General features: G+C 48.7%; 9 protein-coding genes across 9 annotated transcripts; 6 read left to right on the forward strand and 3 right to left on the reverse strand.

The window, feature by feature from the left end:
- Window positions 1–532: 532 nt before the first annotated feature.
- Window positions 533–2,708, forward strand: BDV38DRAFT_44875 (uncharacterized protein). Its single transcript, XM_032063371.1, has 2 exons — window positions 533–1,612; window positions 1,668–2,708. Exons 1-2 carry the CDS (start codon window positions 710–712, stop codon window positions 2,325–2,327), a joined length of 1,563 nt encoding a protein of 520 aa, XP_031915632.1. The 5' UTR covers window positions 533–709; the 3' UTR covers window positions 2,328–2,708.
- A 1-nt stretch (window position 2,709) lies between these two features.
- BDV38DRAFT_44869 (uncharacterized protein) lies at window positions 2,710–3,986 on the reverse strand. The gene is made up of 2 exons (XM_032063370.1): window positions 3,713–3,986; window positions 2,710–3,660 (listed from the first exon to the last, which is right to left on the reverse strand). The coding sequence occupies exons 1-2, from the start codon at window positions 3,783–3,785 to the stop codon at window positions 2,759–2,761; spliced, it is 975 nt and encodes a 324-aa protein (XP_031915633.1). The 5' UTR covers window positions 3,786–3,986; the 3' UTR covers window positions 2,710–2,758.
- A 177-nt stretch (window positions 3,987–4,163) lies between these two features.
- On the forward strand, window positions 4,164–6,855 carry BDV38DRAFT_241758 (class I SAM-dependent methyltransferase). Its single transcript, XM_032054050.1, has 10 exons — window positions 4,164–4,735; window positions 4,805–4,839; window positions 4,929–5,015; window positions 5,069–5,110; window positions 5,158–5,224; window positions 5,299–5,339; window positions 5,390–5,599; window positions 5,702–6,035; window positions 6,163–6,249; window positions 6,361–6,855. The coding sequence occupies exons 1-10, from the start codon at window positions 4,694–4,696 to the stop codon at window positions 6,430–6,432; spliced, it is 1,017 nt and encodes a 338-aa protein (XP_031915634.1). The 5' UTR covers window positions 4,164–4,693; the 3' UTR covers window positions 6,433–6,855.
- Window positions 6,856–6,901: 46 nt separating this feature from the next.
- Window positions 6,902–9,375, reverse strand: BDV38DRAFT_44935 (terpene cyclase/mutase family protein). The gene is made up of 3 exons (XM_032063372.1): window positions 9,164–9,375; window positions 7,396–9,108; window positions 6,902–7,344 (listed from the first exon to the last, which is right to left on the reverse strand). Exons 1-3 carry the CDS (start codon window positions 9,314–9,316, stop codon window positions 7,054–7,056), a joined length of 2,157 nt encoding a protein of 718 aa, XP_031915635.1. The 5' UTR covers window positions 9,317–9,375; the 3' UTR covers window positions 6,902–7,053.
- Window positions 9,376–12,788: 3,413 nt separating this feature from the next.
- BDV38DRAFT_241767 (SD08430p) lies at window positions 12,789–15,281 on the forward strand. The gene is made up of 2 exons (XM_032054051.1): window positions 12,789–14,531; window positions 14,641–15,281. The coding sequence occupies exons 1-2, from the start codon at window positions 13,138–13,140 to the stop codon at window positions 14,981–14,983; spliced, it is 1,737 nt and encodes a 578-aa protein (XP_031915636.1). The 5' UTR covers window positions 12,789–13,137; the 3' UTR covers window positions 14,984–15,281.
- A 138-nt stretch (window positions 15,282–15,419) lies between these two features.
- BDV38DRAFT_44966 (uncharacterized protein) lies at window positions 15,420–16,261 on the forward strand. Its single transcript, XM_032063373.1, has 2 exons — window positions 15,420–15,543; window positions 15,638–16,261. Exons 1-2 carry the CDS (start codon window positions 15,457–15,459, stop codon window positions 15,950–15,952), a joined length of 402 nt encoding a protein of 133 aa, XP_031915637.1. The 5' UTR covers window positions 15,420–15,456; the 3' UTR covers window positions 15,953–16,261.
- Window positions 16,262–19,224: 2,963 nt separating this feature from the next.
- On the reverse strand, window positions 19,225–20,384 carry BDV38DRAFT_241770 (uncharacterized protein). Its single transcript, XM_032054052.1, has one exon. The coding sequence runs from the start codon at window positions 20,332–20,334 to the stop codon at window positions 19,534–19,536; it is 801 nt and encodes a 266-aa protein (XP_031915638.1). The 5' UTR covers window positions 20,335–20,384; the 3' UTR covers window positions 19,225–19,533.
- A 2,648-nt stretch (window positions 20,385–23,032) lies between these two features.
- On the forward strand, window positions 23,033–25,597 carry BDV38DRAFT_44983 (major facilitator superfamily domain-containing protein). Its single transcript, XM_032063374.1, has 9 exons — window positions 23,033–23,593; window positions 23,669–23,761; window positions 23,813–23,860; window positions 23,909–24,102; window positions 24,154–24,184; window positions 24,234–24,283; window positions 24,332–24,415; window positions 24,466–24,651; window positions 24,715–25,597. Exons 1-9 carry the CDS (start codon window positions 23,393–23,395, stop codon window positions 25,424–25,426), a joined length of 1,599 nt encoding a protein of 532 aa, XP_031915639.1. The 5' UTR covers window positions 23,033–23,392; the 3' UTR covers window positions 25,427–25,597.
- Window positions 25,598–26,696, forward strand: BDV38DRAFT_44984 (Yae1 family protein). Its single transcript, XM_032063375.1, has one exon. The coding sequence runs from the start codon at window positions 25,769–25,771 to the stop codon at window positions 26,468–26,470; it is 702 nt and encodes a 233-aa protein (XP_031915640.1). The 5' UTR covers window positions 25,598–25,768; the 3' UTR covers window positions 26,471–26,696.
- Window positions 26,697–27,286: the final 590 nt, after the last annotated feature.

The following is a 27,286-nucleotide window of genomic DNA, read 5'->3' on the forward strand; positions in this document are numbered from 1 at the left end:
GCAGTGGCTGAAACCACACCATGGATGGTTGTCTCTTGGGGGCGGAACGGACCGGCAAAAATGCCCTATGCCCTAAATTGCCCGAAGTAGTAGTACCCCTGGAGGGGCAGTTGCGTTTCACCCGCGGTCACAGATTCCCTTGGGTGGAGAAGCCACTGACCTACGTTACCATAACTTGCTTAACAATGGGAAACGGATTGTGCCTGAATGGAAAATAATAAAAAAAAAAAAAGGAAAAGGAAATTTCCTGAATAAACAATAACAATCATCTGTGTCGTCAGATTAGTTAATGATTCGGTCAGGCGGGTCACTCGTGGGACCGCAACAAGAGAAAGAGAGATATCACAGACCTAACCTGCTGTCTCCTTAAAAAAAAGGAATTAATTAATACGATTAATTAAATCAGTCAATCTTCTTAGTTCCTTTCCCTCCACTCACCCTCCTTCCCTTTCCCTCCTTTCCCCCCCGGTCCGTCCTTCGTATTCAACTTGTTCCTTCTTAGTTCACACTCCGCTAGTCGGATGCCGCCCTGGAGCGCCTCCATCTCGTCCACTGTGCGTCGAGTGCTGTGGACGAGCCTGTTGGCTTTTTGTATAAGCACACATCTGTGAAATACCTATTGTTGTCTTGTCTTGTTTGTTCTTTAAGATACCTGGTCTTTGACTCATCTGCACCGTATGTTTTCTGCGGATCAAATCCCTCCAATCGCATGATGCAGTCCAGCAAACCCGTCGGGTTCGACGAGAACAAATACCGCAACGAGGTTCTCCTTGTCTCCTCCGAGGACGATGAGAGATCGCAAGAACAAACACTAGTAGAAGAAGCGCGTCAGTTGGGATTAAAAGTTCCAGAGGTTGAAATTGTGGCATCGCTGGCCGCGTCGATTGCCTCAGGCATGGTCGATCTTTCCTCTCCGATCCTGTCATCAGCGGGCTCTTCAACTGATCGCAATTCCGTCTGTGAAGTCACCCCATCTAACGAGATCCCCCCCCTTGATCAGATCGCATCGTCATTTTCCGAGTTTAACCTATCCGACCATGCCAAGTGCGGTAGTACTCGCTCGATCGCTTCGCTTTCAACGCGCCCAACCTCTTATAGTTCGAGCGAGGGGAAACTAGCACACGGCACAGATGGCATCGCATTGCGAACCCCCGGCCATCGAAGCTCTTTCTTGAGTGTGGCTTCGAGTGAAAAGAAAGAGAGGCGGAAATCAACCTTGAAGTCCGCAATTGACAAGATTCATTTCCGGAAACGGCGTTCACCCTCCGCTGTCTTACTCCCTCCGGCTGCGCAGATCACCGTTGCGAAAGGTGAGGGAGGGGTTGACAGATACTATGTGGAATCCAAAGTCAATGAACCACGGGGCCACGATAGTGCGGATGAAGAGAGCCCAGTCTTGAGGCTGGAGATACCGGTGTTTGACAATGAGAGTGTTCGGCGGAGCCTTGAGAATGCAGACCTCAGGCAGATGCGCGAGTCCCAAAAGATGGAGAAGAACCGGCACATGACCTTTCAGGACACTTTCATTACTGAACTCCGACGCAACCACCAAACGATTGTTGCCGACCGGCTCGCAGCAAATAAATGGTCAGAAGAAGAAAAGCGCGAAAAGGTAACTGTCTTTTGTCAATGTATATGATCTCTAGGTATTGACAATTTTTGGCTAGAATATCGCCGATGCGAGCCGTATGGAGGAACGACAACTCGCCGTGGAAATGGATCAAGTTCGCGAATTTGAGCGAGCGAAGATGAATTCCCGTACTCGAATCAAGTATATGGAGGGCTACTTCAGCAATGCAAGCCCTCCACCTTCCCCCGGATCGGCGTCAGGATCCGAGATATCACCGCCGCCTACTCGAAAGTATACCCCGCAACACAAGGCTCAACTGGCTCAGGAATATCACGACCATGAATCGATGGACCGACTTCACGAAGCCAAAATCAAAGTACTAAGGGACCGCCAAGAACTCAAGCTCCAGGAAGTTATAGCCCGTATGGAGAAAGAATTGGACGATTTGATCGACAAGCACGCGCTGGAGTTTGCCAACCTCCAACGAGACCACCAGCTGGAGGAGGCATCGGCTTTGCAAATCTTTGAAGCCAAGAAGACAAGACTACGCCATCGATGGAACCTGGAAGAAGCAATTCTGCGGAAGAAGCTCGAAGTGCAATATGATCAACCCTATGGGCCTCTACCCCCTTTGTCGTTCTCCGACTCTCGCTATGAGACGCGCGACTCGGCGATTTCCGTTTCGGAAGGGAACCCAACCAGTGCAAGCGGTGATGAGGAACTGGTGCACCGGAAGAGAGGTGAACCGCTACTATAATTTATGATGCGATGTCCCAGTGATACCCTTTCCCTTTTCCTCTCCTTCTGGTTCTCACCCTTTGCATATACAGTGACATATCACCCTAATTTAGCTTAATGTTTTATACTTCGGCTATTCCTGACATTTACTTTTTGTAATTTTACGACATTTCTTTGCTGCATTCGGTGCGTTTGCTTTTTGGATGGGGCATCATTTATACACTTTGGCGGCTTTTTGGTTTCTTGTGCATACTACTTCTCTTCTTCCTGCATGATATAATTTTCTCCGCTACATAGATTTGCTCCTCTTTCACTATATAGAAGTTTCTTGCACTCAACATTGGAATGTACGAACATGTATTTATGGTTTCAGAGAGGTTTAACTTGATTTATTCACGAACACCTTGGGTATATGCTTGCTCTTAGATTCAGATTGGGACCAGCCCAAGCTTATCCTTTGGGAACCAAATGCTGCTTCAATCTGTCCAACACCGCCTCTACTCGACCATTCCCGCCGGTCAAAACAGCTTCGAGCAACTTGTCTCGTCCATCATCGCCGATGACTACCGCACGCTCCACGGCCCCATTATCGGAAATTTTGAATCGTCCCACCCGTCCATCCTCCCATTCAAGCCGAACATAAGTCGCATCGAGCGCGGTGGGAGAAAGAGATACAATGCCGAGGTCATTCGTCTCCAGCCGGATTTCCTCCTGGTTATTTGCTAAAATATCTCGCACCCAAACGCCGTCATCATCGTCGTTATAAGCTTCAATACCACGCCGCTGGACACCGAGTTTGCCTCTTAGATAATTCACAGCATCCATCCTCAAATGCCACGCAGCTAATTGCCGTCTCAATTCCCGAACGAACCTCGGCAAGTCCTGCCTATTTGCATTCCTCTTCCACGACTTCAAGTTCTCCTCCGCTTCCTCCTCACGGGCGACAGGTACAGGCAAAAACGCTCGTTCGAGCTTCTCCACCGAGATGAATGCCGGAATGGTATGCCGATGGACTCGCAACCTCTTCTCCTCCCCGCGCACTCGTTTCAACAAAACATAATACGGTTTCGTAAAGCGACCATTACTCGTGCAGACGTCAATCCGCACACCTAGTAAATTCAGATTCTCACTATTCGGGGACGGGTCTTTGAACGGGAAGGTCGTCGCTGAGAATGCGACTCGGTGGTGGTTCACTTCGGCGTGTTTACCTGCCGCGCGGACCAACGGGGACACTTCTGCGTCTAAGGGTGAAGAAGGTCTTGAAGATTGATATTCTCGGAGACGTTTCTGGAAGCTATCCGAAGAGAGTAGACTGGAGGCTAAGAAACGGCGCTTGCGTTGTAGATTGCGGACTGTTTTCACGAGCGTTAGTTTTGCGACGGTGCTTAGGGGGTGGAGTCGTACTTTCGGCGCGGATATTGGCTATTTCGGAGTCCAGCTCCTCCTCCATGTTTTTTGGGGGTTCTGTAGTGTCCATTTTGGATACTAGTCTTGCGGGCAAGAGATTAAGTTGGGAATGCGGAGAGTTGCGACATTGTTATGGGATGGGGAAACGCTGCCTTAGGTTGGTGTGTTTGTTTATTTTGCTAAGATCACGTGATGCTATTTGTATACAAAGACGGTGGTGGTTAATGGACACGATATCACGACATACTATAGGATCTCTGTGGGAAATTGGACTCATCCCGTTGATATAGTACCGCCTATGGCCATTCAAGCAATACAAATCAGGTGGACCGAGAATCAAACATAATTGCTGTTAAGGAACGGCAACATCGTCCCATGTCGAGATACCTATACCAGTAATAATATCGCAGCGTGAGACACGCAGGACTGGGCAATGGCATGACATACTCACAAGCTCCCGAGGGACAGAGCCAATGCTATACAACTATCCTTCGGTTTATCGCCGTAAAGAAACTTCGCACCCCCGGGGCTCTCACCCGATAAACGCCGGCTCATCCTGTGCAACACAAGCCCAAAGCCATCTCCCCAAACAATCAAGTCCCAGAAAGCCACATCATGCAAACAATTTTACATCAAAAGCGCCATGTAATACGAATACATCAATCCCGCCCGACACTAGAAAGTCTCGTTTGACAATGACGCAGGAGACTAGCGTCGGAACGTTAGTGATGCTCAGTGGAGTCGACCGTTAGGGCTTCCGAGACTATGCAGGACTAGCTCCTCCATGCATGGCCCCCATGTCTAACGGCGCAGAGTCCGACCAATAATGCAATGCTATAGTAGATTACGTGACGAGACGAAAGAGTACTGACATGGGTGTTTGTCCGGAACCACTAGATATTAATATCTGGGGTCCCGTCGGTGAAGGGGGTGGTGCGGACGTCTTCCGAAACTGTGCGCTTGCTGACGGTTTTTGTGATGTCGCGGCATACTGATCTTAATGTTGTGGAGGTTGATACTGTATGTTTTGTCGGTAGTTGCCTCTATCTTCATGGGTTAATTTTGACTGATCATTTGGATATTCGGCAGGATGCTGAGTCGGGGTATGGGGAGAGTGCGCAGTCGTGAGTTGTTCCATTCAGTACTTTTCCTACTATCTGTTTTCCTGGGCTGTCTCTAGGAAATTGGAAAGCTGACAATGTCTATCTTCAAGAGATTATACTTCGCTACGCAGCAGTATCATGAACTATCACTATGATAATGGGCGACGCTACCATGCCTACCATGCAGGATCATATTGGTACAGAGCTACCTTCCACGCCATACTAAGCTTTATTAACTGCTCTCATCAAGGGGCCCCAACGACGAAAAAGCTATGGAACAACTAGATATAGGGTAAACAGCCCATCTCCAATCCACACCAACCAACTAAGCAAACCCAGCCACCACGTCTTCAACCTCCTCCTAAACGGAAATCTTTATCTCGCACCGATCCCAGAGGACGTCGAAGTAAGCGCACCACACTTCATAATCCAAAATCACTTCCTTATCCAACTCCAACCAACTAACTCACCCAAACCCAGCAAGTCCTCGACATCGGTACAGGAACCGGCATATGGGCTATGTCCGTCCCACCTCCACACTCATCCAAAACCGTATTAACGACTACTACAGTGACTTTGCAGACGCTCATCCTACGACAAGAGTAATCGGAACAGATCTTTCCCCCATCCAACCAACCTGGATCCCACCAAACCTCCATTTTGAAGTCGACGACTGCTGCGACGACTGGGTCTACGGCAAAGACAGCTTCGACTTCATCCACGTCCGCGGTCTGTACGGGTGTGTAGCAGACTGGGATAAATTCTACAAAGAAGCCCTCAAGTACGCCCCTTTCCTCCCTCCTTTCCTCCTCCGCTGTATTTTCCACACTCACCCCAGTGACCCTACCTACCTAACTAACCCAAAACCACCCCAAAAAAACAGACACCTAAAACCAAACAGCTACCTAGAACAAGTCGAAGTCTCGGTAGTCCCGAAATCCGATGACGGCAGCACAAATAACACCATCTTCGAAGAATGGGGTAGAGTCTCACTCCAAGCAGGCGACGCATTCGGGAAAACGTTACGCATCGTGGACGAAGCGAAAGAGAAAATGATCAATGCCGGGTTTGTAGATGTACAGGAACACCGCTTCAAGTGTCCAGTCGGGCCGTGGGCGAAGGATCCCCGGCTAAAAGTACTGGGTAAATATAATCGGTTGCAGTGGGAGATGGGGATTGAGGGGTGGAGTATGATGCTTTTGACGAACTTTTTGAATGTAAGTTCGTTTCTTTTGTTTTATTTTCTGCTGGCGTGCTTTGTGTCTGTTATATGTAGTTTTTATTGTTGTTGCGAGGTGGGGGTCAACATTAGGATCTAACATGTTGCTAATATGATGCATATAGTGGACTCGTCAGGAAGTAGAGGTATACCTCGCGCGCATGCGCCAGGGACTACGGGATCCGAGTATTCATGCTTATCAGGAGAAGTACGTATATACTATCCTTCCCTTTCCCTTCCTTAACCCAATCTCCTACCCTATTCTACGACTGCCCTAACCACCCGAACCCATGACAAAAAAGCCCCCTACTAACGAAGCATAGGGTAGTAGTATATGGCCGCAAACCACCCAATCCAGAAAACCAACAATAATGCTTCCTAACTTTACCTTATGATATCACTAGGGAGTCTAGAACACGCCCTACAGCGTCATATCCATAGCTTAATGAAGAGAGTTTACTTTAAGCTAGAAATAAAAGTAAGACGCCGCCGCTGATACCATCATGCTGCCTGACCATGGTATCTCGAGATGATGGATCCAAGGATCTTGGGGATGCGTATGATGTCAGCGGCAGATACTTCCGGTTGGGTTGTTTCACATGTAGATCAGCGGCGGGCTGGGAGCTTGGGTATGGGTTGTTCTGGATTGTTACTTGACTTGGTAGTTAGGGTGGGTTGGTGCTGGTGCTGGTGTTGTTGGTGAGGGTTGTGTCTTGGATGGGAAGTAGGCTGGGGTTTGTGATATCCTGGTTTTTCTGGAATGATGTTTGTAAAGATGATGTGGCAATTCTTGAGGGATGTAGAGTTTGTTAGAGTAATTTCCGGAATGAGTTTAGACAAAGTCGGTCTTCTCGTTCGTCTGATATTCATGTGGTATATACATATTATGCTATACACTATCTCTAGGCGAAGTGAGTGTTAATAGAAATGTAGAACATGTGGAAAGGATATAGTGACTCATGGCAGTGTAAAAGGTGCAAGAAGAGCACAAAATTAGTATAACATAGTTATAAGAATCAATCAAGTCTGTGGTCAGGATACATCTGAGCAAACTTCCCCAACGCCAGCATTGTAAATGTAAACTTGTAATTAGGATAGGAGATGGCACATGTCTTATTAAACATGCCCTCAATGGCCTCCTGCAGCCACTCACCATTGGGCTGTTGTCTCGCCATTATCAGTCGTACAGCTTTCTCTATAGGTTTCATGTCAGGATACTCAGCCGAGAGTAAACCGATGACCGCATATGCCGTTTGCACGACTTGAGAGCCGCTTGGATGCTCGATGTATTTGATTTGTCGGCAGCCCTATAATCTTGTTAGCACAGCGCCGGTAATAATTTGAAGGAGGTGACTTACCTCACAACTTTCAGACCATCCACCGTCCTCTCTCTGCTTAGATAGTAGAAAGTGGCATGCCTTCTTCACGTACTCGCTATTTTTATATGTTTCTCCCACTGATGCCAGACTTTCCAGGGCGAACATTGTGCCATACGTGAAGCAGACAGCCCAGCTTCCGTACCAACTTCCGTCAGGGAACTGTGCTTTTTTAATATATCGCAGCGCGCGTTGGGTGAAGACCTCGATTTCCTTCGATCGGTAATCCGGCCAGTGCTTCTTGAACAATGTCAATGCCGTGACCACGGCAGTCGTGCACTCTGGATAATCATATTCGACCATGATCCGTCCAAATACCTCCGCAGCATTGAAAACTTCCAGGTACTCGCCACCTCTAGTCTGCTCATAAGATGAACACCCACCAGAGGGGTTCTGATAAGTGAGTAACGTGTCAACCGCATCAAAGATCCTCCGATCCTCAAGCAGCTGCGGGTATCCCGGGGTCTTCTGAAGAAGAATCACTGACTTCAAGGCTTCCGAGATACAATCGCACACAGCATACCCTTGATCCTTATTGCTGAACCCCCAAGCCCCCTTCCGCGGATGGCGATAACAAACGTCCTGATCCTGACAATTCTCCCTCATCTGCTGGCGGTCCAGGAACTCCAACGCCCGCATCAACATAGGCCTCCACTCCTCACTCTCCGCCAAACCAGCGGCTTGAACAGCTTGCACCAGAAACGCCGTATCCCAACACTGCACCCCATTCGTCCCATTGACTAGCATCCCTTCCTTATTGACCCATAGGAAGTCCTCCAACCGCTCCCGATGTCTCCTGACGGAGTACGCATCACCCCCATCTCTTATGAAACAAACCACCATATTCAACGGCCCATTCACAGATGCCAAATCAGCGTAATCTGAGTTTTCATCCTCCATATCCACCAGCTTACTCACCCACTCCTCAGCCCAGGTAGCCACAAACCGCGGCCTCAAAAAGGGCATCCAAACCTCGCTCAACCACCAGTTCACAGAACCGAGTACCCATGTCTTCGGATGATAGTTGTCAATCTCGGCAATGGAGTTTCGATTCCCCTTCCAATCAATACTCCCCCAATCCTGAGTAAACAACTCGTCTCGTAATGACCGGACCACCTCCGTCTCAGGCATAGTCCACCGTCTCGACCAAATGAATGACATTGGCAGAAACACCTGCCGCATATGTATCCACCACCGCCACGGTGCGACAGGTACCCAGTCCGGCAATAGCCACGTCTCAGGCGGGATAGGGTTGACGATATCCCAGTCCGCGATGCCGAGTAGCGCCAGCCAAAACTTGGCCCAGTGGGGTGCGTACATGGCGCCGCCGTGCTTGTGCAGCAGGGTGCGGGCCTTAATCATTACCTCGTGGTCGGCGGGGACGCCGAGCAGGCGGAGGACGGTGTAGTTTAGGCTCGTGCCAAACACGGTACTTTCGCCCTCAGTGTGCAGGCCCCAGCCCCCGTCGATTGGGTTGGCCCGCGCAAAGAGATAATTTTTGATCTCCGTTGCATAGGACCAGGGAATCGGTGTTGCCGTTGCGGTCCAGGCGAAGACGATGCAGGGGATCAGGAACATCGGGCCACCGTACTCACAGCCCCAGTTTCCAGCGGAGAGTTGCAGCTTAGAGAAGAATGCAAGACCATTCTGGACTGTTTCTAAGGGGGACTTTGGCTGTGGGAGATCGGGCAGGTTCTGTGGTGCGTTAGTTGAATACTACTGAGTATATGGTAACTAGGTAGATACATACCAGTGGTAGTCCAAGATAGTATTTATCGGCTAACGTCTGGGGCCATTTTCGCGCAGACTCGTCATCTTCCAGGTAGTGCCATGTGTGTCGGCCGTCCTCGTTCAATAGTCGCCATCGTGAGTGATCCGTTTTGTCTGGTAATGTGGGTGGCATTTTCGACCTTCCCGGCTTTACTCGATGCTTAGGGTTGTAAATTAGGCTGCAAATTGAGGGAGTCGGCGGAAGTCGACAATGCCATTTTATGGGGGTTGCCTGGACAAGCCGCTAAAGGGAGGTTCCTGGCGCTAAGACACTCTAATGTGTTTAACGCTTCTAGAGTGGCCTTGGACCATTCTTTGCGTCTTGGCTGGGGTGGAGTAGAGGCTTCCGCGGACCGCGGGTCCTTGTGATGAGAGAGGGGTGGATGAGTATACTATTTTGGGGGCCAAGCAACATTCTTTTAGAGAAATTCAAAAAGAAAGAAAAGAAGGTAGAAGCGTATCATATGGCAGAGAGTATGCTTTCTGGTGAGCCGTGCGAAGTCTGAGTTGGGTTTGCTGAATATATTTAAAATGGATCTTCGCATTGATTTGCCCACGCTGATGAAGAAAATACCTAGAACGACTGTCAAAGTCTAGATGCCTCACTAGATTTAACAAAGTATCAGCCAAACTTCCTTGTTAGTATGGCCATTAAGATGAAATCCCAAAAGTCTAGAGTATACTGCCCATATCGATCCCACAAACTCGGAGAATGTAACGCACGTCAATGCCGACATGGGAGAAATTCAGTTAATTAGATGTTGAATGCAGACAGATTTCGGACGAGATTCACTGGTGCCCCTGGTGACCACGGATCGTGATTATAGACGTCGAGTGGATCAGCTAGTCATGTAGAATTAAGAGGTATGCTCCGTGGAAGCTTCCCATTCAGAAGGCCAGCCTGCTGTAGTACACGATCAGTTCCTGAAAAACGGCTACACTAAGCACACACTTACAAGACAATCCCTGAATTCAGTTACCATTGCCGCTTCTTTCTCTGCCAGTGGGTTTGATTCGTCCTTGTCCTAAGCTACCGCGCGATCAAAGACGATCCAAACGACCCTGTCCCCGATACTGTAGAGTAAGTGTGTAGAATGTTGAATATAGCCATTCAACTTCTCACCTCCATAACACAGGCCTGGTCCCCGACGACAACATGAAATACGACCGAATCATCGGAGGAGAAAAGCATACATTCCCCTGAAAAGGATTTCTCAAGGATCAACATCTTCAAGCGACACTTTCTTACATTGTCTGGTGGGAAGTTGCGGGCGTACGGGAGGAGATTGTGGGCGACAATCGAACCCGTTCAGAAGGGATTGGACATGGGCGCTTCTCAATCATGTGATCACTTTGCAGGTATAAACTGTCCTTCTCTCCATAGTTCTTTAAACCTTCTGGCAAGCAATCGAGCCTTCCTTGCTTGTGTTATTGTCCAACAGTAAGTGTGAAGTTCTAGAAGGGAACTGAAATAGAAGTGGAGGTTATATGATAAAGAATATGATGGTGGGGATTGGGCTTTCCCCATGGATTTGGCAAGTATAGGCGTAGTGATTAATTATCTCACGGTATATCAAAAGGCTTTACTGCTAAAGGAGGAATTACTAGGAAATGTAGACGTGGAATACTCCGTAATTCCTCTACCATGACCATGGAAGGATCCGTGAATGCTAGTGAAGAAACAACTAAATTACCCTAGTAGGTAAGGCCTCATGCTTCATCCTTGCCTCGGCACCAGACCGGACCCATGAAACTAGTTCAAAAGAAGAATCGACGGCGTCTCAGTCTCCGCTTTTAGTATTGCGTGTCTAAGACGATGAACCAACGACGGCATACCGACTTTATAGCCCCCGTTGACCAATCAGAGCGAGTTCTGGCCCGTTCGAAGCGGTGATGAAGGTTGGATTCGACCATCTCCTCATTGAGGTCACGGTACGTTAGTCAATCGATTCAGTAACTTATTAGTCCGTATATTAGTGAGTTCGCAAGGTAGTAGTTAGAAACAACGGAAGACAGACGAGGGGTATAAGAAGCAGGGCATTAAGCGGGTGGTCACGGTGCTTTCCTGCCAATATTTCAAAAAGGGTTGGCCAACTTTGAGAAAGCATTGAGACCGGTCATATCGAGATCGAGCAACCTTGGCATCCCCTCGTCAGTCCCTGCCCCTCTTGAAGCTAGTATCGAGTTTGGATGTCGCCCACCGTGTATCCTAGAACGCCCGTACCACCATCGCTTCCGCTTCCTACCCTTAAGTCTCTAACACAACCACCAATGTCGCTGCTGCGCTTGCCGTGTGAGCTTCTGTTGTCCGTCGCCGAGTTTCTTGAGATGGAGGAGGATATCAATGCTCTATCTCAAGTCAACCGTGTGTTTCACGCTGTCATCAACCCATACTTGTATCGGTTTGATGCATGGAACTCAGACAGCTCAGCGCTGGTGTGGGCTGCAACGCACGGAGTGGAAGATACTGCACGGATTAGCATCCGAGAGGGCGCTCTCCCGGACGCATGCGATCATGCAGGCTTAACTGCATTATCCATCGCCGCGATGAACGGGCACGAGGAGGTGGTCCACCTGTTACTTGAAACCGGACAGGTTGACCTAAACGCCATAGATTACGAGCTGGGTCGGGACCCGCTAGGCTGGGCTGCAGATAATGGACATGCCGGTGTGGTAAAACTGTTACTCGAATCCGGGCTAGTTGATGTGAATTCAAGCGATAATCTGTTTCTAACCCCACTAATATTGGCCGCACAATCAGGGGATGTGGAGGTCGTGAAGGTCCTCCTTGACACCGGCAAAGCCGATGTAAACTTCAAAGATGTCACCGGGTCGACAGCACTTGGTTGGGCTGCGGAGTTTGGACATGAGACGGTGGTCAGCTTGTTACTAGAAACTGGACAGGCTGAAGTGAATGCAAAAGATTCTGATGCTGGCCGAACGCCACTATCTCGAGCTGCAGAAAATGGACATGACTTCTTAGTCAAACGGTTGGTTGACACTGGAGAGGCTGATGTGGACACTAAAGACGGTTCTGGCCGAACACCACTCTCCTGGGCTGCAGAGAATGGGCACGAGACAGTGGTACGGCTATTGCTAGAAACCAAACAGGTTAACATGGACTCGAGAGACCACGAAGGCTCATCGCCACTCGCCTGGGCGGCAAGAAATGGTCATGCGGCAGTGGTCAAGCTGCTGCTTGAAAGTGGACAAGTGGATGTCGACTCCAAGGACGTCCTGGGCCGGACACCATTGTTTCAGGCTGTGGTGAATGGGCATGAAATGGTGACGAATCTCTTGTTGAGGACTGGCCGAGAGAAAGGTCAATCAACTACACTATGAGCATACACATAATAAATATGAAGACAATCACCATAGAACGTGTAAAGTGTAAGGTAGCGATTAGATCGTTGGGTGACTGAGGTGTCAGTGCCGATGTCCCTTTCTGCAGAAAAGCTCGGGCCAATGGGAGCCTGCAGATCGAGTGGGTCAGCCGGGGAAACCAGACTTTCCATAAATGGTTAATGAATGAGTGACCCTGAAAACGAGTGATCGTTGAGGACACCTTTGACTTTCCTTTGCTTTTAGTTACTTTACTTCGCCTCCACGGGTATCGGAGGAACTACGCCGGTCGAACTCCTATCCCTTGGGTCCTTTTCAATTACAAATTCACTCCATACTCTCATTTGACCCTGTATCTCTGCTCCTCTTTTTCTTCTTCTTCAATTCTGTCTTTCCTGTCACCTCCCCACGTCATCCTGGGACCGACCAACCCGAAGAGTTTACGCTAAGCGATCGATCGATTAGTATGCCGAATTGACCAGGGGCCACCCACGAACCCGTATCTGACGCTCCATAAAATCTTTGATATTTTATTCTTCAGCCTCTCTCTGATTTCCAACAAACGACGCGCGACCGCGATTTCATACTGTCCCGTTGCAAACGGAACTACCGATGAAGCGCAAGGACCGTACAGTGTCCAAACGTCGCTCCAAGCCGACCCTGAGAGTCGCGACCGGCCAGAACGGCCATGCGAGAGACGGAATGAATTCCAACATTGAAATGCGCAAGAGGGACACCTCTATCGAATCGACGTCGTCCGTACGAGCCTCCCGCATCATGTCCCGCCCCAGCTTTTCCCTAGACCACGACCCCCCGGTCACCCCGCAAACACCGGGATTAACCACGACGAGTTTCTCGAACCTCCCGCCAAGCGATAAAAGAAACTTCTTGCTATTGTGTGTATTATATTTCCTCCAGGGAGTGCCCATGGGGTTAGCCTCGGGATCGGTCCCGTTCCTCCTCAAGCCCTACTTGTCCTACGGCCAGATCGGTGTCTTCTCCCTCGCGTCATACCCCTATTCGCTCAAACTACTCTGGAGCCCCATTGTGGACGCGGTCTGGAGTCGAAGGTTTGGTCGCCGCAAGAGCTGGATCACCCCGGTCCAGGTGATTGCCGGATTGGCCATGATTTATTTGGGCGGGCGCATTGGTGATATGATGGTGCAGGCGGGCGCTAACGGCGGCGCTGGGGTCTGGAACTTTACATACTGGTGGTTCCTGCTGGTACTTTTCTGCGCCACGCAGGACATTGCGGTGGACGGTTGGGCCATTACGCTCATGTCCCCGCCAAACATCTCCTATGCCTCGACCGCACAGACGGTCGGCTTGACCGCGGGCCATTTCTTGTCGTACACGGTATTCCTTGCATTTAACTCGCAGGATTTCGCCAATCGCTGGTTCCGGTCCGCTCCCGGAGAGGGCGGCCTGCTCTCCTTGGGAACGTATCTGACGTTCTGGGGCTGGGCGTACCTGGTTGTGACAATATGTTTGGCTGTTATGAAGAAGGAAGACAAAACCCATGATCGGGATAGTATCTCGGATGTGTATAAGAGCATGTGGAGCGTGCTCAAACTCAAGAATGTTCAGACGATCATCTTGGTGCACTTGATCGCCAAGATTGGATTCCAGGCCAACGACGGCGTAACCAGTTTGAAGTTATTGGATAAGGGCTTCGGGCAGGACAATATGGCATTGGTCGTGCTGATTGACTTTCCATTCGAGATTGGCTTGGGCTACTATGCTGGTAAATGGTCAACCGAGTATACTCCCATGCGCCTATGGTGTTGGGCGTTTATGGGACGACTGGCGGCGGCTGTTCTGGCGCAGTTCACTGTTATGATTTACCCGTCGGGATCCGAAGTGCCGTTTTGGTATATGCTGACGGTGATTGGGGAGCACGTGTTGTCAACGTTTATGAACACGGTCATGTTCGTCGCTGTGTCTGCGTTCCATGCACGCATCTCCGATCCAGCGATTGGAGGAACTTACATGACGCTGCTGGCAACGTGAGTCTTTTTTTTTTTTTTTTTTTTTTTTTTTTTTTTTTTTACCTCTTCCTTTTCTTGCCCCTTTGCACAATTTAAAACTGCTGTAACTGTAAACTGACTCGCGCAGTGTCTCCAACCTGGGTGGCACATTCCCACGTTACTTCATCCTGAAGCTGGTGGACATGTTCACCGAGGCGACGTGCACCCCTCCCAGCGTTCCTCCCGCGGCGGACCAGTTGAAGGGTGAACTGGTCACCTCGCCTTTCTCCTGCGCCTTGGAACCGGATAAGAACCGTTGCACAAATGGCGGCGGCTCCTGTCACACCCTCCGGGATGGGTATTATACGACGAACATTTTATGTGTGCTGATTGGCACCGTCACCTTTTTCATGTTTATCCGACCCGCCGTGCTGAAGCTGCAGGGACTTCCCCTGCGGGCGTGGCGGTTATCCCCGAACGGCAGGCAATAGACGGTAAAAATAGAGAAAAGCGATAAACGGGACCGGGGTTTACTATAGATGGACACGGACTGTATTATTTGCAAAACACTTGCACGTTCGATGTATTAATAGAACCGTCCAAATGCAGACTATTGTGGACCAAGATCCCTGCAGACCAAGAAATGAGGGTTGCATCAGCCATGTATCCTCAGTTTCCTACTAAAAGTTCATCACAACCCCCGAGCCAATGGCCGGCCCGGTCGAAGTGCCCCGGAGTTTTGCCATTTGCCGTGTTTCGGGTGCCCGCATTAGTGAGTTCGGGTTCCTGGCAATCCAGAACTCAGCTTCGAGTCAGGTGGATTAAAAAAAAAAAAAAAGGAAAAGAAAAGAGCAACCTCGTTTCCACCTATAAATAAGTTCCAACCCATAGCCACCTTGTTCTAGATCTTCAATTCCACCCAACCCCCTCCAAACTCCACACCCTGAACCAAAATTACCAAAACATGCACCTAGTACGAACCCTCACCCTCCTAGCAACCCTAGGAACCCTAGGAACAGCAACAACAGCCGACACCCTGAGACCCCGAAACGTAACTCCCCTCCCCCCAGTCCCAACCATAATCCCAATCTCCAAAGTGCCATTCATGAAACTAACATATAACCTTGACCAAAAATAAAATAAAGTGGGACCTCCGTCTCCTCAAACCAGGCTGCCAACCCAGCGGCTCCAACTTCGACGTCAGCGTCTACCATGCGCAGGGCGTATCGGAGCGATCATGTGTGGATTTGACGACCGTTCGGGGTCTGAATCTGAGTATTGTGGATACGGTCTCGTGGAAGAGTCCGTCTGAGCCACAGTTTGATCTCTGTATGTATGCAGATGGGGATTGTGATTCTGAGGAGCTGATTGGGGAGATTCGGGATGGGTGGGGGGTTTGTGTTAAGTATGAGCGGTGGAGGGGGTGGAGAGCTGTTGCTAAGGGGGAGGAGTGTGATTGATTTGTTTTCTTGCTTTTATATCCTCTTGTTTTTTGATCTTGAGGGGGGTCTGAAGGGGGTAGGTAATGTATGGATGAGTGGGTTGAGGCTGATAGGTTTGAGGTGGGTTGCTATGTGCTATGTGTTATAAAACTGAATACGTCTAGAGATGGGGATGTTGCCTGTAACTGATAATGAATGGGGCATGGATATTAGATACTAGCCTTTTCAAGTTACTATGTCGCTCTGTTGAGGTATGTAGATGTAATCTCCCTCTCGCTCATGCTTAGAGAGTCATAGCCAGGAAACTGCAACAATGCAGAATGTAACCGGTCAATTCAGTCTTGTTTCTCACACCTTGAATTTTGCCATTACGATACTTCCTAGTATGTACAGCGTTTAAGGGCCTAGTCAAAATGCAAACAACCTTCGTGGAGGCTATCTCAAGCGGCTTTGATGCTTGTCTATTCCACATGGCAGATGGCAGATTCATCATACCCACGAAAAATGATGCCTGAGAATGTGGTATACTGAGTAACAAGACCTCGCCTATGGCCATATTCATTCACCAGACATATGTCAGGCTTTGACTGTTCAGATGTCCAATACCAAATCCTTCTCTCGTGCAATATTTTCATAATCCCATTGAAAAAGTTCGTGATCCAACAAAGCATCCAGCTTGTCTTTTAGAAAGACAAATTCGGCCCTCCTTTCAATAGACGTTAAGCTGAAAGCCTTAAGCTACCCTATAGCATCGGACGACCAAGAGGCTGTACACAGGCCGTGTTCGGCGTCTCAGTCTGGCATCCTATAGTGACTTATAATAATTCATATTGGCGATGTTTATGATAGATGTATTTGTTGGAATACAGGATGTTGCTTAGTAGTCGGCTGGGTCGCTCCAACTGAACTGGTTACAGGGACGCAGCATCTCCAAGTAGGGGAGCTGTGTCCGCCAGTAAATTGTTCAGCTCGTTATCTCTAGAGATTTATGCTCTGAAATCGAGTTCTGCGACGACTCCCGCTCGTATGAATAGACTCAATAACTCTGAACCCTACTTTCGTTCACTAGGTTCAGCGCCAGAGGTTGAGGAATATGTCAACTGTAGGAAGAAGGCCTGAGTCTCATAGGTTCTTCTGTATTCGACTATCCTCTCTAGGCAGGCTTTTTTTCTACCAACAGAGTATCCGCTAGTAATGCCGAGTACACGATATCTTGCGTTGTATCCAGTTGGTTGATGACAGTTCCAACAGAGCCGGTGACTGAGATGGCAATAACTGCGAGGTAGTAAGTTCTTAAATACTCCCATCTGTCATTGCTACCGTTAATTAAGACGTGATCACCAGGCTTTGCGATCCTAGTGACCAGGATGAGCCAGTGCTGGGCTCATAACCTGTCTGTAAGCTAGTTGTAGGCCACCAAGGTAAAGCACGGGGAGTTAGAAAATATCGGCCCAAGAGAACTGGCACGTATTGAGGTAAAAATCCAGCTCCTCATTCGGCTAGCCTGAGATGGTGGGGTGCGATTTGAAGAATATCATTCTTACTTTGTTTGGCGAGAGGTCCTCATGCCCATGTCCAAGCTCTTCCACAAATGCTAACAGCATATTCTTGGGTAGATGGCGCCTCGGAGTTCCCCAGAAGGGTTTGCCTATTTCGCCGCGAAGAAATACGTCCACTTCTTCATCTTCGCTGTGCTACCATGCCTGGTACTGGACTTGCAGGCAGTAATGGAGACATAGGTATCTGGCTGCTGGACGAAGTAGAGCTCGAGACTGGAGTCTCCTCCCATCAAGACCTCTATATCTAAGCAGTGGTTGGGGAAGGGGTTTTTGTCTAGCTTGTTTACGAAATAGACAAGCTTGACAGTGATCGTGTAAGGGATAAATGAGACACGGTCAAAATACAGTCTCCACGTAGGATTGCCATCTATGCGCCATTCATGTTTGTACATACCAAGAAGGTGTCTCAGATGGGGCATCCTTTTGTATTCTGCTCTCTTTGGCCATATCTCTTGTAGAATATCTGGCATATACTCACCTAACTCTTTCGTATAGCGGTGTTTTGAATTTGACGATAAAGGCATTGTAATTGGGGAATCCAATGTAAAATGGCCCAGTCGTGCACAAAATCTGTATTGTATTCCGAGCAACGTTGCAGTACAAGAGTAGGGATTAAATAATCCATGCACGGTTGTCTTTCCATGATCCATTTACAGAACGCCTCCGAATCTTTCCGCACTGTATAGAACGCTTCCTTATGTATCTCTCTCTGTGTGTGCTATGTGTGTGGTTTAAAAAGAAAAGTGTGTACTTAGCTCTGGTTAACGATTGGAGAGAGGTTCCTGAGAGGGCCCAGGAGTACATTAGGAAGTGCGTATACCTGAACACCAAGTTTGTCGAGTTACACTGCGTCCAATGTCCATAGAAGTTTACATAGTTGCGAGTCATAGTGGCCGTAAATATGCGTACTTTAGCATCAATATCGTGGGTAGGTTTATTTTTTGATCCGTAATATTCTGTGCCAACTATAAAACCTATGCTCATAGCGTAGGGCGGGGTATTTGGTGTGAATATCGGCTGCAGAGCTGAGGATGGCTGATGCCTGGTGTTTGCATAACGGTCTCACCATTTATGTAGTCTTTGACTACCTTTGTAATCCTGGGAATGCATAAACCGTGCGGATGCTGCAAGGCCTGGTCGATATTTTCATGTCAACGAAGAAATGACAGACGAGCGCAGTGTTGTAGACTCGGATAGTTCCAAGTTGATAATCTAAACTGAGTTGGAATACTCTCATAGAGTATCTCTACAGAAGGAAAGCAAGTTCGTGGTTGAATTTGCACACATATTAGAAATGGAGAGAGCGATATTCTTTCTGGGGAAGCGAGGGTATTTATCCCTTAAGTCTACATCATACTGACTTAGGGCTGTGAATAGGGTCTTGCTATGCGGCTCGATAATCACATGAATATTTGAATAGTGAATCAGGTAGAGGGAATAGCCAGAGAAGAAGTTTATTCCTTTCAATGGGACCTTTACCATCCAGGGTTCTGCTCTGGAAATCTTCGCTCTATCAGGGCGCAAGCTGCATTTAAAAATCGCATATCTGTCGAGGTCACTAATTATTACCATGCCGGAATTGATGCACTGTGATAACCTTCACAAAGCGCATCACTATGGCTTTCGGTGCGCCCAAGGCCATTTAAAATCATGTCGCCTGTTTCTATCCTGATGCATTGAATATAGTTCAGCTTTAGGAGTCACAGGACACGCTTAACAGTTCCAGAGAGTGCGAGAAGCAGGGGATTCTTGTCCATTAATCATGGTATGTATGACACTAGGCTCTTCACCACAGGAGGAAGACTATACCCTTAATGCAATGGATAATTGTTTGTCAATGGATGTTTCTACAGACTACAATGGAATGCCAGTATCAATGCAATTTTGAGGACATTCGCCTGCCAGCGCGCACACTTCTATGACGTTCATACCGAAATCTAACTTCTATACGCTCAAATACATCACATAAAGATACAAAGTAGCATACACATAAATCGTAGGGTCATATCAAGCGTTGCCAAACCAACTCAATTGAACCCATCATTCCGTCCCCTCCACCAGCTCCTTCACAGCAGTATCCAACAAGACCCTCGCATACCCACGATGCAACCTTCCAACCCACTTTGGAATAGTCTTCTGCTGTGAAATACCTCCCTCCTCGGGTACAATCTCATACGTGTGCGCTGAAGCGAAACGCACCTCCACAAACGGCCCTAGACTTTCCTCATCCCCTTCACCGTCAAACGGCCCTTCAACACTCATCTCATGCCGTCCGCCCGTCATCAAGCGCCACGGATACCCCCAACGAGAAATCATCTCAAAGAACCGCCTAGGCTCATCCGGAATCACCCACTTCACTAACAACGGCTCGTCTCCTACCGGCTGTCGAATAACAGTCATAGCTCCATTCAGAAGCTCGCGCGGGGCTCCCGTTTCCGGATCAGGGCTGAATCCTGCCGGAGTGGTGCCCAGATCGCCTGGGTCGAATCTGCCCTTGCGGAGGAGTCCAATCACTTTGGCTTCTAGACGAAGTACGCTGCAGTTTAGTAGTGATTGTGCCCAGGCGATGTTCAGGTCTTGTTTCGTGAGTTTTTCTGTGGGGGTGTTGGTCCGTGCTTGTAGGTCGCGGAGGCGGATCCGGGCGGCGTAGATGTCTATGTGGGGGACATGTTGAGTTGTTGGGTTGGCTGGTGTACGGAGAAGCCCGGTGCTGGATCTGTCTGGGGCAATAGGGGGATATCGGGCTTCCAGCGAGTTTAGCCAGATATGTGTGCCGTAGCCCACTAGTAAGGGGGGCGTTGCTAATGCGAAGAGGAGGCGGGCTGGGGATCGTCTTGCCATTTTTGATCCGATCGCAAGGGCGCAACAGTCAGTTAGAGGCTGGGCCTACGATTGCTTGTATGTTTTGAGAGATGAGGATGGCAAGTCCGGGGCACAGCTTTATTTATTTATCTCTCCACCGTACTATAAAAGTCCAGTACAAGACGATCACCGGGTCATCCCGACCCGTCATGGGGCCAGGACGTCACATGATGCTTATCAGCCCTTTCTCATACCCCCTTCATGTCAAGTGTTAGGCTGTAAGCTGCGGTATATTAGAGCTTTTACGTAGTGGACGGGGGGACCAATTCTGTTCCTTGGTTATGTGTGGCTGGAAAAGGCCAATTTTGTTACCCCGACTGCGCGCCGTCTCCACTATGTATAGCACCCAAGAGGCTAAAATTTGGCGGCTCCACTATGCCTTCAGCCATGTCTCTGACAGTCACCCGTAGTCAAAGAAAGGAGTGTACTGCTTTTATCTTGAGACATTCTGACTTGCACCAGAAATACTTTGGATCATTTAGTATGGTATCCTGTGAATCCCGGGCGCTTAGGGAGCATGTTCACGACCAGAGCGGTTTCTTTTGATCATATCGTAGTCGGAAAACGCGCAAAAGGATAATGATCATCGGGGAGAACTAAACGGCCCAGGCCAAATGACTGAAGCCCAGACCCACACAACTCTAGCGCGAGGCGGATACACTTTACGAGCAAACCAATAGCAATGCTAGATACAGGACAGTGACTCGTCTTTCCTTGGCGATATTGTTACTCATATTGAGGGCTAATGGGTATCAAACGAGAGTAATAACGGTTGGAAACTGAGGCAGTGAAATACGGGCCGAATCATTTAGCACCCATGATCCAATGAGTCTCCCGGAAATGGAGATCTGTTCGTTGTTAGATCAAGACCGCTTCATTATATACACAGCCACGATGGCCAGGCATGCTTCCCCAGGTTCATGAATCCTAAAGACGAGAGCAAAAGTAACACACTCTTGTCCTACCATCTATTATCCTGTTTGCTCTTCCTAGAGATTGACACCAGTACCACTGGCTCGATGGAAGATATCTGAATAGCGAATTTGATGCGGCATTGGCTGATCTAGCGATTATGATGTGTCTTCCCACCATCAACATTACGTTACTCCTATCAAGGGCCAACGCAAATATCATATATATCTGCTTAGTGAACGTGTGCTGCATTTCCGACTACACAAATTGAGCCGATGTCTTGTAGCTAGCATTTACTCCACTCAGCTTGTCGTCGGAGGCATGCCTTGTACGTTATGCTCCCATGTGTGTCCCTCACCTGAAGTGAACAGCTAGTCCAACTGTCGAGTATTTTAGGCCTGCTGCATTGTGGCGGGTTGACAAACTGCCATGTCTCTCCCAGATAAGCTTCACAGGAAGCTCTTGGAGCTGATCCCAGTGAACGGTATCAAACTTGTCAATATCAGACAAACATATACTGCCTAAGGCAGGCAGTCCCCTAGCCCCTTCCTCATCATAGTCACCCAGGCTTGACATCATGATTACCCTGACAGTCTTTCCCAGGCATGCTACTCTGCTGCCTGGCCCACGAGGCCCCTCGCAGCTGCCTCTTCCTCCAGGCACCTTCCTACAATCATAGTGAGCAGATGTTTTAAGTGTCCGACAATACCAGTAACGGGGGGCCAGATAGTCGAGCGGTAAGCTAAGGCCTCGCTGAGTCCGGCCCCCCAAGTCCTAGGCTCGAGTAGATCAACGGTTCGAACCCGCTATTCCTCGCCCCTAGGACTCCACTAGTAAAACCCCTTCGGGGTTTTCGTAGCCCTCCCTATGACGCCGGTGCTAAAAACGCGTTCGGCGCCGGGGACGGAGGGTGAGCTTTTTGTGATTTTGAATTTTTATCTTGTTGTATCCTGTTATTTGATTCCTGCTTCTATTTTGATCTCGATTCCGTCTTTTCCAACTTCTATCGTCCTGTTTACGAGGCAGAGGTGGTTGAAGTTACCTCCGCATCTGAAGTACTGTACAAAAGAAAAGCCCGGCACAGTAAATTCTATCACGCCACAACTGATACAGATCTATTGCTCTGGGTTGGTGCAAAATGCTCCTCTGATTCGTATCAAAATTCTACTGAAAACATCTACAACTCTTCGAACGCGTAGACACCTCAGGCTACGGTTCAAGGCTCCCTCCAACTGGTCACGTTGACGTCGATGAGCTCATGATATTAGGTACTCAGACAAGAATGTTATCAACACCCTATGCATTCATAGTACATATGTACACTGGTTACATATATCATGATATACTAAGAAATTGGGTGCAGCTTTTAGGATGTTCTATATTAAACCCTAGTCTTCGACGTTAGGGCTACATCGTCACGATTCTCCTGTCTGTTGCACGAACAGATTACTTCGGTGATACCTCCTCCCTTTATTGAAATCTATCGACCTCTGTCTAGACAGACTACTGTCAGACGTACTTTTGAGGTATAACTTAAGAAAGTCATACCTGCAATTGCTGTAACTAGCTCACGGAGATTTCCCACCGACAGACACCGCGTATCTCACGGGCCAATGACCACTAGTATAAAATAGGCAACAGAAACGAATGGAAATATTAGTCGATTCCTTTTCTACAGATCGACTATTACAGCGTCATTTTATCGGATCTGGACTGAGGGGTTTGGCGATGATTGTGAACCTTAAGCTGGCCGGCTTGCACGTTGATTGACTGGAACTACGTTCACCATCGCTCAAGATCCTTGGCCTCTGTTTTCCATACGTATAGGCGAGATAACACCTTGGAGATATATGTCTAGCCTCTGCGGAATGGTGCAAGTAAAGGCTATCACGATGTCTTGGCCGATGGACAATGCCGCTTGGCTGTATGATACAATTCTTGGCCGATTGTTGCAATCATGCGCGGGATGTATCTCAGTGCCGTTATCGTGAACATATAAAATGAAAGGCTGATACTCATGGACATATTGATTAAACTCGAATATACTGAAGTTATTACCAGTATATCTGGTTAGTGCATTGGAATAATAACCGATCTGTCATTGATTCCGCTGTTGGCCTATACGATGGGGAAGGGCTTCTTCAGTCACGAGTCTGAAACTAAGAATTCCGACGGGTTTCAAGGAACACGAAACCATATATTTGATGATTCAGATGCCGCCGAATATTGGGCCAATGTGTATGAGAAAGCTCAATATGAGGGTCGTCATCGCTTTGACCCTTCCTTCATCTGGACTCCTGAGGAGGAGAAGAAATTAGTCCGAAAGGTTGGCTTACTTCACATCTGTTTCTCTTAACTGAAGGGTGTTCATCTCTTGTTGTACAATTTTAACATTAAAAAGGTGGATCTGCGGATTATGTTCTGGGCGTGGTTAATGTTCTGCTCCCTGGATCTGAACCGGAGAAACATCAACAGGGCAATCACGGACGATATGGTGAGTAAAGTGTCCTTCAAGCTCAGTAGTCTGCTGGCTAACCAATACTAGCTCCCTGAACTAGGAATGAACACCAACGACTTCAACTACGGCCAAACTGTATGCCTAACCCCACTAAGAGTTGCCAATAGTCCCTGACCAAGGTAGATCTTCTTAGTATCCTTTCTCGCAGCAGAGCTCCCAAGTGGCCTGATCAGTAAGAAGGTTGGGCCAGATAGATGGATACCGTTCATTATTGTATGCTGGTCAACCATAAGTGCTACACAGGCTGCCCTTGCAAACAGGGCAGGCTACTTTGCCTGTCGAGCCCTTCTTGGGCTTCTGATGGGTGGTTTTATACCGTACGTGTGTGGATGATATTCGCTGTGTCTTCATACTTACATTCTCTATAGTGATATAGTGCTGTGGCTATCTTACTTCTATGTGAGGACCTAGCTCGCTTTTGTATTAAATTACTATTAACACGAAATAGAAAGGGCGAGAGCTTCCCATTCGACTCAGCTGGTTTTGGACGGCGATCAGGTAACCACGACTCCATAAATTGGACATAACCATGCTAATTCCGAGCAGTACTTGCAATATTGTTGGATCCCTCCTTGCAGCGGGAATTTTGCAGATGCGTGGAGTCCGAGGATGGAGTGGATGGCAATGGCTGTAAATACACCTCTCCACTTCCCTACATTATGGACTAATACCCGACGCAGATTCCTTCTCGAAGGACTAGTCACTGCTATTATTGGTGTCCTGTCCTGGGGCCTTATGCCTCCAGGCCCCTGCCAAACAAAGAGCTGGTTTCGAGGTAAAGACGGCTGGTTCAGCGAGCGTGAAGAACTCATCCTCGTGAACCGACTTCTGCGCGACGATCCCTCTAAAGGCGACATGAACAACAGGTCCGTCACCAAAGCCACATTCAAGAATCACCCAGTCTCTAACTTACTCTGACACCAAAACAGACAAGCAGTTGGCCCAATTGCACTCGTCAAATGCCTTCAAGACTTCGACCTCTGGCCCCTCTACCTCCTTGGCCTCCTCATCTACATCCCACCCCAGCCTCACGCCAACTATCTTTCCTACATCCTCCGGCGACTGGGCTTCTCCACCTTCCATGCCAACCTGCTCGCCATCCCCTCCCAATTCATGTTCGCTGTAAACCTCCTGATCATCACCCGCATCTCAGACAAGTTCAACGAGCGCGCCATCGTCGCCTCCACCTCCAACATCTGGATACTTCCCTGCCTGATCGCCCTCGTCGCCCTCCCCGAATCAACAAGTACCTGGATCCGCTACGCAATCAGCACTGTCCTCCTCAGCTACCCATACTGCCATGCCATCCTCGTCGGCTGGAATGCCCGCATCAGCAATACCGTCCGCACGCGCGCCGTGGGCGCCGCGCTGTACAATATGTGCGTGCAGGGGGGGAATATCATCGGAAGCAATATCTTTCGGGAAGATGATAGTCCACTGTATCGACGGGGAAATAAGATTTTACTCGCGATTTGTTCGTTCAACGTCGTCTTGTTCTATGCGGTTAAGGCATACTACGTTTGGAGGAATCGAACGAGGGAGAGGAAGTGGACGTCCATGTCGGAGGAGGAAAGGAGTGAGTATTTACTTACGACGACGGACGAGGGGGTGAAAAGGCTGGATTTTCGATTTGTTCATTAAGTGGTATTACTATAGCCATTTTGGAGTATTTGGTAAGTAGAGTAGGTCGAGTAGTTCGAGTAAGTAGTATTTCAAAATGAAGCGTGGAGTGATGTTGTATTGTATAGATCTGATCTCATCAGATCAGATCTAAAGGCTGCGATAAGATAAGGATAAAGAGTTAAACTGCCCCTCCACCATTAGTAACTTCATTTTTCTTCTTCTTCCAATTTTTCCTTTGCAATACGCCAATCACTCTACAACATCCTAACATACCCACCTAGTCAACACACTCTACGATAAACTCACCTCACTAGATCCCTCTACAAACCTAGAACTTCTCACAAACCATCAAACTGAACAATGACCTCCCCCACCACCAACAACAACAGCCTAGACGACATCTTCGGCTCCTCCCCACCTCACGACGACATCCCAGCCCACACAAAAACAACCACCACATCCCAACCCGAACCCTCCGAACTGCCCTCCCTGCGCCGTCAACACGTAACAGCCGGCTATCGCGATGGCGTCTCCGCCTCGAAAACCGAACACGTCCAATCCGGCTTCGATGCGGGCTTCCCCGTCGGCGCCCAACTGGGCATGCGAGCGGGGACAATCCTCGGTATTCTCGAGGGTGTGATCCGCGGGTACGAATCTCGGGCTTCGTCGGCAGTTGTCAAGAAGCCTGGTGCTATGCGCGGTGCTGGTGGTGGTGGCGCGTCGTCATCATCTTCAACGGAGAACGAGGAGGCGGTAAAGAGCAGGATGGAGAAGAGGGAGAAGATTCTCAAGCTCTACCAAGCTGCTATCAAGGAATTGGATGTGCGGACAGTCTTCGCCGGCTTAGATGGTACATCTGAGGAATTGAAACCGGAGGAGCGACTCCGGGGTCTTGGAAATAAGGCTATTTCTACCTGGGAGGAGAAAGTGAACGTTGCGCGTTGGGAGGAGATCATGGACGCGCTTGAGATGAAAGACACCACCACCACCGCACCGACCAGACCACAAGAGAAGGAGCAAGAACAGGAACAGGAACAGGAACAGGAACAGGAACAAAGCTGAGCCCGATGTACGGAATCACCAGACTTACAGAAGTTACAGTGACCTCATACGTTCTCCTTCTACCCAGAATCCCTATTTCTTGGCGGGTGTCTCACCTGCCGAGTACTTTCTGGCCCTCCTCCCCTTGCTGGTGGGAAGGGGAATTCTTTTTTGGAAATTCACTTCCCCTGGCCCGGTCCGCGGATAGGTTCGCTCCCCGTTTCGTGCTGCTGCAGGGGTCTTTTGTTCCTGCGTCTGCGCGTGCTGGACGTCGGTTTCACGGCCTTGCGGCTTGCTTCGGGTGGAGAAATGAAGCTGAAGCTGCTGCAAGGATTCGGGATTTCCGCTGCGGATGCTGGGCCGGGTTCCTGAATAATTACTTGGTTTAGGTACATATGCATCATCCCATTGTGGGTGTGGTGCACTGGAGATCGTGCGATCGTGTGATCGTGGTGGTTTGATTGACTGATGGATGATGCTTGGGGATGATTTGTGTCGGTTAGGGGATTGTCGGTGTAGGTTTGTAGGAGGGTATCAGTGGAGATCTATGTTGGATTTTTCTTTTCTCCATCTCTTTTTTTTTTTTTCACTCAATGATTCATGTCAGGCACAGGATAAATGGGATGTGCAAGACGCAATGAGTGTGATTATGCGACACCTTGTATGCAACTTATGACTACGGGTTAAAGAAAGAGAGAAACGATTATGAATTACTACAACAAGCGACATATAACTACCATTAGGGTGAAATTAAAACCCGACGTTACTGTGTATCCCACGCGACCGTACACTTGAGAGTATTAAGGCAACATACAAGCCGATGAAAGATACCCATCT

Source organism: Aspergillus pseudotamarii (assembly GCF_009193445.1).
Source record: "Aspergillus pseudotamarii strain CBS 117625 unplaced genomic scaffold BDV38scaffold_15, whole genome shotgun sequence".
Classification (NCBI taxonomy): domain Eukaryota; kingdom Fungi; phylum Ascomycota; class Eurotiomycetes; order Eurotiales; family Aspergillaceae; genus Aspergillus; species Aspergillus pseudotamarii.

Excerpts from the sequence above, each read along its gene's own strand:
- BDV38DRAFT_44875 (XM_032063371.1), top strand. The coding sequence starts at position 710 with ATGATGCAGTCCAGCAAACCCGTCGGGTTCGACGAGAACAAATACCGC. Across the intron at positions 1,613-1,667 it reads AAGAAGAAAAGCGCGAAAAG|AATATCGCCGATGCGAGCCG; the intron begins GTAACTGTCTTT and ends ATTTTTGGCTAG.
- BDV38DRAFT_44869 (XM_032063370.1), bottom strand. The coding sequence starts at position 3,785 with ATGGACACTACAGAACCCCCAAAAAACATGGAGGAGGAGCTGGACTCC. Across the intron at positions 3,661-3,712 it reads AGCCAATATCCGCGCCGAAA|TCCGCAATCTACAACGCAAG; the intron begins GTACGACTCCAC and ends TCGTGAAAACAG.
- BDV38DRAFT_241758 (XM_032054050.1), top strand. The coding sequence starts at position 4,694 with ATGTCGCGGCATACTGATCTTAATGTTGTGGAGGTTGATACT. Across the intron at positions 4,736-4,804 it reads ATGTTGTGGAGGTTGATACT|GATGCTGAGTCGGGGTATGG; the intron begins GTATGTTTTGTC and ends GATATTCGGCAG. Across the intron at positions 5,016-5,068 it reads TACCATGCAGGATCATATTG|GGGCCCCAACGACGAAAAAG; the intron begins GTACAGAGCTAC and ends GCTCTCATCAAG.
- BDV38DRAFT_44935 (XM_032063372.1), bottom strand. The coding sequence starts at position 9,316 with ATGCCACCCACATTACCAGACAAAACGGATCACTCACGATGGCGACTA. Across the intron at positions 9,109-9,163 it reads ACTATCTTGGACTACCACTG|AACCTGCCCGATCTCCCACA; the intron begins GTATGTATCTAC and ends AACGCACCACAG. Across the intron at positions 7,345-7,395 it reads GATGGTCTGAAAGTTGTGAG|GGCTGCCGACAAATCAAATA; the intron begins GTAAGTCACCTC and ends ACAAGATTATAG.
- BDV38DRAFT_241767 (XM_032054051.1), top strand. The coding sequence starts at position 13,138 with ATGAAGCGCAAGGACCGTACAGTGTCCAAACGTCGCTCCAAGCCGACC. Across the intron at positions 14,532-14,640 it reads TACATGACGCTGCTGGCAAC|TGTCTCCAACCTGGGTGGCA; the intron begins GTGAGTCTTTTT and ends TGACTCGCGCAG.
- BDV38DRAFT_44966 (XM_032063373.1), top strand. The coding sequence starts at position 15,457 with ATGCACCTAGTACGAACCCTCACCCTCCTAGCAACCCTAGGAACCCTA. Across the intron at positions 15,544-15,637 it reads ACACCCTGAGACCCCGAAAC|TGGGACCTCCGTCTCCTCAA; the intron begins GTAACTCCCCTC and ends AATAAAATAAAG.
- BDV38DRAFT_241770 (XM_032054052.1), bottom strand. The coding sequence starts at position 20,334 with ATGGCAAGACGATCCCCAGCCCGCCTCCTCTTCGCATTAGCAACGCCC.
- BDV38DRAFT_44983 (XM_032063374.1), top strand. The coding sequence starts at position 23,393 with ATGGGGAAGGGCTTCTTCAGTCACGAGTCTGAAACTAAGAATTCCGAC. Across the intron at positions 24,185-24,233 it reads TGTGGCTATCTTACTTCTAT|AAAGGGCGAGAGCTTCCCAT; the intron begins GTGAGGACCTAG and ends AACACGAAATAG. Across the intron at positions 24,284-24,331 it reads TGGTTTTGGACGGCGATCAG|TACTTGCAATATTGTTGGAT; the intron begins GTAACCACGACT and ends AATTCCGAGCAG.
- BDV38DRAFT_44984 (XM_032063375.1), top strand. The coding sequence starts at position 25,769 with ATGACCTCCCCCACCACCAACAACAACAGCCTAGACGACATCTTCGGC.